Below are 9,189 nucleotides of genomic sequence, written 5' to 3' on the forward strand. Positions count from 1 at the left end.
GTGTGTGTGTGTGTGTGTGTGTGTGTGTGTGTGTGTGTGTGTGTGTGCGTGTGCAATCATAGGCACAATGACCACCACTCAATTCTGTGGACCAGAGAGAAGCGGAGATATACACAGATTGAAGCAGAAAGAAAGAGAGAGAGGGGGGCGGGGGGGTACAAACAGAAACATAGGCAGTGTTGTAACCGGACACAGAGCTCTCGTTTGGGGAATGTTAGAAGGGGAGTAAAGTGGGGGAAGGGAGTAATTAAAAACCCAGCCTCTCATTGGTGTTTTTTTTGGTGGTTTTTTGCACCATGGTGAGGAAACAGTTTAGCTTTTATTGCACAACAATTACTGAAAAAAACATTCACGCATGTGGTCCCATGCACACATGCATGGCATAATACAAAGCATAATGAATGCTAATAGCTGTGACTCAGACCACACTGAGACATAAACACATGCAGTCACACACATGCTTCTAGCTCTCACACACCAGGTTTAATCTAGCGCCCCAGTCCCGCTTCCACCGTTGTGTTTCTTCCCCTGGCTGTGCTCAATGGCCCAAGAGGTGTTAACTGTGGCTGAGGCACAGCATGCAGATTTCGACTGCGTCCCCTGGCCACCCTCTCCGTCTACAGAAAGGCCGGGCCCCGCAGTGACAGCACATCCTCTGGGATAGGGGGTGGTTGGGGGGGGGGGATTTTTCCTTGAGGTCTAGCCCAGGGAGACAGCTGGTTCCCACACGGCAGAGTGCCGAGTGTGTCGACAGATTCCCAAGTAACAACACTGGCACTCTTATTCTCTCTCACGCTCTCTTACCTGCCTTGTGTTTTGAATGATTTATGGTTTTATTTATTTATCTTTATTTTATCAGGAATATTCCCCATCGAGATTCAGAATCTCTTTCAAAAGTATTGGCCAAGACGGAAGCATAAAAAGTCACATAAAATAACAAGATCTTCAGTTTTCAACACTTTGCGGTCCTTTGAGACTGCTCATTTGAACTCCTTCTCTTTCTCTGTCCCGTTCTCTTCTCCCGCCTCGCTTTGTCAAACTCTCCTTTTTTGGCTGCGTTAAAACCAAGTTAACGAATGGGGTGCCGTGTGAAAAACAGTGGTCCTGGTTTGGTTGCTTAAATTCCCATGCTGACAGAATAATGATATGCTGTGAGAGGCAGTTGCCTGGTTGCTGGGGCTGCAACGCCTTTGAACCCGGACGTGCAGAAACTCTGGTTTCGGTGGACTAGAAAACAGGCTGGCTGCTCAAAAACTGCATCGATTCTATTGCGAGAGTTTGAACAAAGGATCAAATTGGAGAGAAAAAACGACACTGTTCACCAATTTCAGGTTGATATAAGGCATCAGAGGATGGCTGTGCAGAAACCTTACTAGGCGGTAAATCAAGAACCACGTTCTGTTTTTTGTATTGGTTCTAAATCTCAGAACATGCCAACTTAGGTTTTTGTTTGGAGATCACTGAAGGTGTACGAACCGAAGTTATCGGAAAGGTTTGACAAGTGATATCGGCATATTTTGTCACTTTGTTTTGTGACACATTACATTTATTTGGTCGACGCGTCCCATACAATTGGAGCAATGTTGGGTTCAGTGTCTCCACACATGTGGAGAGGAGGAGCACTAACTTTGTGATTGATGGCAGAACTGCGCTAACTGAGTTACATCTGCCCCTGATGGAAAACAATGATTTGCTAACAGTACTAGATTAAATAAACAGGACATGTTTAAATGGCTTTCTTTATTTATCTATAGCAGCAGAGAGCTAAAATGGTCGATGGTCCACGTAGAAACACGATCGTAAGGAGAAGAATGCTTTGGTAATTACTTAATTTTGCTAGTTTTACGTTAGATATTTGCAGCATGAGAAGAAAGATAAACGTGAAGAAAAGGGCGAACAAAGAGGAGGAGGAATTTAGAAAGAGAGTGACGAGTGACTGAATGTACATATCCTTCAGGCTGGTCAGACGTTTGGCCCCCGAGCCTCTGGGCTGTTGACTGAGCAGACTGACGTTATGGAAACGTGATAGTTTTACTGACACCAAGACAAACACTCTGTTATCTTATCTCGCTTCTGGCCTGAGGGGAGTGTCACAATTCCGCTCATTAAATCTCCTCACTCGAGGTCGTATGCATAAAGTGGCTCCAATATTTGCCATTTAATCAGGACTACAATCACCTCATTTGCCAAGCACGTAACTGTACATTAATTTGTCTTAGTTGCTTTAGTTACTTTGGTGCTGTAGGGACAGCTAAGAGCTTCAGAGCACAAGGATGTATTTATTTAATTATGCTGGTGATTAATGCTTCTTCCCAGAGTGTTTTAGAAACATTTAATAAATAAAAACAAAATTGTAACAAATGCAGCATACAGTCGATTATTTTCAGCTATGCCTTTTTATGTGTTCACACCCAAATCCTTCATTGCGGTTGTTTTCTCTCCCAGAATGCCATGGTGTCCTTCAAGGAGCTCTGCGGCCTGACCCCGGCGGCCAACATGAAGCAGTGTATCCTGACTGTGTCCACCTGGCTGATGAACAGCGAGCGGTCACTGAGGGTAACCGTGGACCTGAGCGAGACCTACCCCACCATGGAGGCTCAGGGTCCTGTGCCTGAGCTGCTGCGCAAAGTGTTCAACGCCTATGACATGGTAAGAACCCTGCACACACGCGAACGAGCGCACGCGACGCTGTCGGGCAAACAGAAATGCTCACACTGCTGTTGTGAACGACTGAGTACGGCATTACACATTAGAGCAATCTTTTGAACAAACAGTTGTCAGAAATTAAACTACAAATTCAGTACAGGCGCATATTTATATTTATACAGTGTTCATGTGAGACAATAACAATCTTATTACAGTGCGTAACCTCTCTTTGAATATGTACTTCAGGGAAAGATAAATTGTCAAAGCACTCAGGCATTTAAGTATGATAACATAACTGCTCTGTGCAGATCTTCATGGGTGCTGCACTTACAAAAGTAAAACGGAACAATAAACAGAGAGGAGTGGTGGTTTGCTTCCTCCCTTAATGCTAGTTTGCACATCATTTGATTCAAGCATCGACACACAGCTGGATGTGTTTTACAAGGCCTCTGAACATGGCTAAAACGATGAGATTGTCAAGCTGCAGATACTCATTGTATAATTTCACGTGTCCCTCACCATCCCGCCTCCTCAGAACACTGCACTTTCCATCACTTGACATTGGCACGGCCCGGGGGGGTGGGTGGATGGGGGTGGGGTGGGTTGAAGGACTCTGTCTGTAATTAGTTATCACCCGCTGCTTCCTCTTCCCTCCTGCGAGGCTTTGGTGGGGAGCTGGTGAAGTGGGTCATGAGCGAGGAACACGGTTGTTGCGTCCACGGCTGCTCAGGTCGTCTGCGCTCCTGCTGCTGACACCTACAGGAGTGCACTGACATCAGGAACGACGCAGCGAGCGGCTCCAAAATAGAATCTGCTTGGACTTTTATGAGGCCTCGCACCAGGCAGGAGGTTTGAGACTGTCAGAGCAACTCTCACGCTCCAGTCCACAAAAAAAAACTTTTTAGGGGACAGGCAGTAAAGCAGACCCAGACTCCATATTTCAGAGTTCAGAGAACTTTCATTCGCAGGCTTTTAACATCAAACATTTTTTGTCATGACCCAAAAATGTCATCTCCCTTTCTCTGAACCATATATGGTTCTTTTGCTTGTCCCCATAGAATAAACCTTTTTGGTTCCTAATAGGACCTTTTATAAAGGTTCCACCTGGAACCCTTTCAGAGTGTCCTACCTAGAACCCAACATAAAGGGTTATACCTAGAGCCATCTGTGAACCACCCAGAATCCTATATGAGAGGTCGTACAGAGAATCCTTCCACCCAGAACCCTCTTTGGAGAATCTATCCAGGTCCTCCCCACCTTCTAAGGATGCTAGCAAAAACCCAACTGGGGGGTTCTACTGAGAACTCTTTTATGTTCCAAGGGTTTCATCTAGAACCCACTAAAGGTTCCTCTTGAGCAGCGATGGGACGATAGGAAAAACACTTCGAATACGTTGATCGGGTGAGTTTCTATTATCGGGATAATCACAAATCACGAATATCAGGTGAGTTGAAAAAGCTGTCTAGCTTGCTATCATAGAGAAGTGATTTAAAATACAGAAATTATAATGTAAGAAATAACAGACTCACACAATGTTGCAATTTTTGCAATTTTATTCATGCGTCGCATTCACAGCAAAGTTTTGCAGAAGTAAATGGTTCTGGGAAGACCCTCAGCCCTTCAGAAAGAACCTTTTTGGAACCGTTATTCCCAAGAGAGCACCAGTGGTTAGCAGTTTTCAAAGGTGATTATAGCCTGAGGACCTAATAACATGTTGTACGTACATTAACCTGTGGTCTTGTCCTGATGCTTGGTCTGGTCAGCTGAGAGTTTGTGTTTGCTTCCCAGAGGGCGGCCTGTTGCCACACTCCCTGCTCAAGAACAGAGGATCCAATGTGTTTTCTGTATGTGTGTGTGTGTGTGTGTGTGTGTGTGTGTGTGTGTGTGAGAGAGTGTGTAAACGCATGTGACTTCATGGCTGCCAAAACCCGGCCATTAACTGTAGGATATCAGTGTACGGTCCGTGTCCTCAGTCACACTCATGAGGGCCGCTGCCAGTCAGCGTTGTAACCCTCAGCTGGACAAAGCACACTGGAACTCTGTCTCCAGCTCATAGCTGTACGTTTATTTGTACGTCCTCCTTCATTGACTGCACTCACCATTAAGAAGAAATTGACCCAAGATGCTTGAACACAACGAAGGCATTGTGTACTACCATTAATTCTGTGTTCATACTGATGGTGTTTTTTTATTATTTGTATGCCTCTGCGCCAGCGACAGCCGTGGACAGAGGAGTTATGTTTATGAGTTCTCCTTCACACAAACTATTTGGACTCAAGGTTGAACTGAAAACTGAAGAATTTGGTGGTCAAAAGTCACAGTGACTTCACAAAAATTGTTTTTGGACATAACCCAAGAATTGAGTGCAAAAATGTCAGATAGGATGCCCTTTGTGAATAAAAGTTGTCTCACTCAGAGCTCTCAACGAAGAGAGAAATCTACAACAATAGAGGCCGAGGTGCCACTTTCAAGACCAGAATGCAGTGCGGCTTCAAGTCATGTTGCATTCAGGACTCTTTCTTGCCGCTGTTGGAAAGATTTGCTCTCAGACTTACTTTCACTATCGATACAATTCTCACCTACGCATACAACTCACACTGCTCACGGACTTTTGGGGGTTGGTGAAGATATTATTGGAAATGTAGAGTCATCAAATACTTCATATATTAGGCATCACATTTTTCCTTTCGTTTCTTATCTTAAACCGTCCCCTTAAATGAAGGGACTGTCCAAAATGAGGTCATTGTTTTACGAAACAGTTTGCACTCATACCAGTTCTCATAAAGATAGCAAAACAAGGAGAGGCATGCACATGCACATGCACACACAGTATGAGAGTCCACTTCCTGTCTCCCTGCTGACAAGGAGTGTGAAAATTCATTAGCTTCCTCCTCCGTGCTGCAGGGCTGGTCCAGCTGCTCCTCCTCAGCCCGTGGGATGATGTTTATGGCTCAAACTAGCGTTGGTCAGATGCAAAAGTAGAGGTGATAATAAGGCAGTTTCACCTCTGCCACTCTTGATACCAGTGTGGAACAAATACATGTGTGATTTCAATGCAGATGTTCAGAGACAGAACCAACCGTTTATGCCAAGTATGTTGACACATATTGCATAAGGAATTTGAGTCTGAGTAGCTCTAAATGTACTTTTCTTTTGATGGACTTACCATTTAATCGACTAATTGTTGCATCTCTAATGAATAATAAGTCACCCCACGACAGAGGTGGTTTGAGAGTGTGGGTACAGTTTATATAATCCGCTGTATTAGCTGAGAGGCCACAGAAGAAGCTTGTTTGGAAAGCAAATCTTTAAGCCCTCTTGCTTTTTGAAAGCCTATATTTACAGTTAAACACTGGAGTTATAAGGCTGCAATACTAAACAGACTGCTTATAGCTTAGCTTTTCACGTGAATTGTATCTAGCTTACTTTTGTACTGGAACTCTGAGCACATGACACAGGTTACATGACAGCTACGCTCCTCTGATTGGGTTAAAAATGGTGCGTTAGTGTGCCTGCTAACATAGAAGTTAAGTGTTTAGCCCAAATACTTGCTGTTGAGGGGATCAAATCTGTTAGGTTATAGCCTAACAATTGGACAAGGTAACACCTCTCAGCAATTTATATGAAGTGTTTCCCTCTTCTCTGAACACAAACCTTCTTATACTTTACGTTGACGGTCCCCAGTGTCTGTCTGGGTATGATGCTGAGATGTGATGCAAATTAAGCGCACGCCTTCTTTTGTCTTCTAGATGATCCAAACCAGCAGAACACTGATCGAGTCGGCCGACGTCGTCTACTCCAAGCTCACACAAGCACAACGGGCAGGTACGCTGCCTTATGGGATGAGTTTAACATTCCAGTCCATCCTCTACACCTTCTACACAGCAGAGCATGTTGAGCACAACCGGATGTGTTATCCAAGCTGATATATATATATATATATATATCTCAAAATGAAACAAAGCAGGATACGCATGCTACTGCGAGGAAAATGACTGTATTAGACACAAGTTACTTGCATGTTTCTTTAATTTTAATAAGAAAAATACGACACAAACACAGTATCCGGCTGCTGCAGCAGCATCTCCATCAACACCAACAGCAGTGGCTGCTGTCGATAGAACAGGCCATCATCGGTGAGTCAGCACCGAGTAGTTATCATGTCAGTGGGCAGGTGAAAACAATCAGCCAGCCACACAAACAAAAGGCTACAGGAGAAAAGAGGACAGAGCGCGTAAACATCAGTCGAGAGTAGGAGAGTGTTAGTGATGTCAGGTTGGAGGGATTGCAAAACTAGAGAAGATAGGATGGAATTGAAGCGTTTCGTCCGTTTAAGCGTTTTTGAAAAGGGTGCTCGATGTAAGAGGTCCGGCCTTATTAGGGGTGAGGACAAAATTCAGCCTAATAAGATCGTTAGGAGAGAATCTGCTTCGAATCAAGAAAATCCTGTGGCTTGTCTTCTCCAGCCTCTTTTTCATTCAGCACTAATTGTTACTCATTTGCGTTGCTTCTCTGCTACGCAGCAGTGCCTCTGCTGAAGAGCTGCTCAAATGGGAGCGCATAGTTTGAATACTGACGTCTTCATTCTGCATGTTTATACCTCCTTATTCCTTCAGCAGGCAACCAAAGACAAAATTGAGACTAATGAAACCTACAGATTCAGGCTAGTTTGTAATGGCTGGTGTCGACATGGAAAGCCATTTGTTGTCTGTTGTCTGTTGTTGTGTATGATGAACACAAAGTAGAAAGGGAATGCTCACTCACTGGCTCATGCCAACCCAATATCCTGAGGCCGATAAGCCAATTTAAGCCCGCTATGCCCAGCATAACTCCCTGGTGTCACACAGAGGCAGACATATGCTTCACTCGGCCCCCCACCACAACATGCCAAGCTGATATTGGTGTTGCGCAATTACCCAGGGATGTAGGTTGAACGCTTCCATCTCAGAGTTGTCCCCCTGGCTCTGAGCTTCCCCAGCCCAGAGCTGGAAGCATCTTCAAAGGCGATGACTGCAGAGTTAAGCAGATCTTAAAACCCCCCCCACACAACCACAGCCACACTCACAGCAAGTCGTCAGTAGCTGGATACAGGAGGCTGACGCTCAGCTTTACTGCTGCAGTCGGGTGAAAAAAATGACACATTTTCCGGAGCTACAGTAAGAAAATCAACCTTGTTTTGTGCCTCGGCAAGCATGCTTGTTTAAAGTAATTCATTTTCGAAAAAGGTCCTCAAAAGCCCAGCGGTTGAAGCATTTTCTCAAAGAGCGTGTAATCCTAACAATCTAATTGAAGTGAAAACATGGAAATTACTAAATTTGGAGTTACAAGGGTTTTTTGTTATTGTAAGTGCAGCATTATGCAAGAACGATACAATGAGGCAGAGGGTGGGAGTGACGGCCCTGAGGGGCCTCAGCTGCATGCCAAACATAGCACTGTCCCTATCGCCCACTCTCCCCTGCCCCCAGCGCAAACACACATGCCTCAATCCGAACCGCCGGCAATCATAAATGTAGATAACTGCCTTGTCCTGTTCATTCATGCTTCGCCGTAGTTGTCGTTTTGACGCGTGAGGCTGAAAGATGAATGCAGTGTACGAATAGCAGCTCTTTCTCTGACATACTGTGGTTTTCCAACCGGCTGCCAGAGGAACAGATGCCCCAGCACTGTTTTCCAGAATCCAATTACTGAGCTTCTTATGTGTTAAAAAAAAAAAAAAAAAAAATCAAAATTGAGAAATAACAATTCTAAACTTTTAATGAAATGTAAACCTTGTTGACCTGAGGGAATGTAAAGTAAGTTTGTTCAGAACACAGAGCTGATAGAACATACTGTACATTCATAACCACAGAAGCAAATATAAATGTGTATGTGTGTTTGCAATGAACTGAATATCAATTAGGAGGATTTCAAGACAGGAAAAAATGCTTGATTGGGAAATTATGATGCTTGACACTGCCTCCGAAAGTCAACATTTTTAGATCTGCTTGAATAATCTCCCCCCCCCCCCCCGTTAATAAAGTAATTACTTTCCGATATTAATTCGGTCACTTCTGTCCCGCTCCTCCTCTCAGCATGCTCTTTGTCCCCTCCATCTGCTTCCTGTCTCATCGGGTCCCTGTCGTCTGTGCATCTGATGCTTGCTTTTGGTCGCAAATATGCAGAATTCTTTCATAATGGTCCATCGAGTTTGAAGTCTAGTTCTGACTGTACGGTTTAGTGCAAATGGGAAAGGAAATGCATCATTACAGCCATATTATCACAGTAATGCTAGCCTAGAGATGTGTGTACTCTTCAGTGTGAAGATAATTTAAAATGTGCTTAAACATGACCTTCATGGTGTCGAATATGTGAATTGAGAGGGTTGAGCTACTTCAATCTAATCAGTGGATCTAATGAAATGCTGTACAGACTCACCTGTCTCCGAGCAAAAACACATTCTGCCTCAATGGGCGTTCTCCCTCTTTCTGTCATCTTTGTCTTGTTTAGCATGTGTCTCAGTTCATTATAAGCATTTTAGAGAGAGAGAGAGAGAGAGAGAGAGAG

At 44.2% G+C, this 9,189-nt stretch overlaps 1 protein-coding gene across 1 annotated transcript in view; it reads left to right on the forward strand.

Moving 5' to 3' along the window:
- Positions 1-9,189, forward strand: part of LOC116394745 (inactive phospholipase C-like protein 2) — a 64,319-nt gene that overhangs the window by 41,329 nt on the left and 13,801 nt on the right. Inside the window, exons 3-4 of the mRNA XM_031868035.1 lie at positions 2,446-2,649; positions 6,396-6,471. Coding sequence (XP_031723895.1) covers positions 2,446-2,649; positions 6,396-6,471 — 280 coding nt within the window. The remainder of the gene's footprint in view (positions 1-2,445; positions 2,650-6,395; positions 6,472-9,189) is intronic.

Source organism: Anarrhichthys ocellatus, unplaced genomic scaffold (genome assembly GCF_004355925.1).
Source record: "Anarrhichthys ocellatus isolate YVR2014 unplaced genomic scaffold, GSC_Weel_1.0 scaffold40, whole genome shotgun sequence".
In the NCBI taxonomy this organism is placed as follows: Eukaryota; Metazoa; Chordata; class Actinopteri; order Perciformes; family Anarhichadidae; genus Anarrhichthys; species Anarrhichthys ocellatus.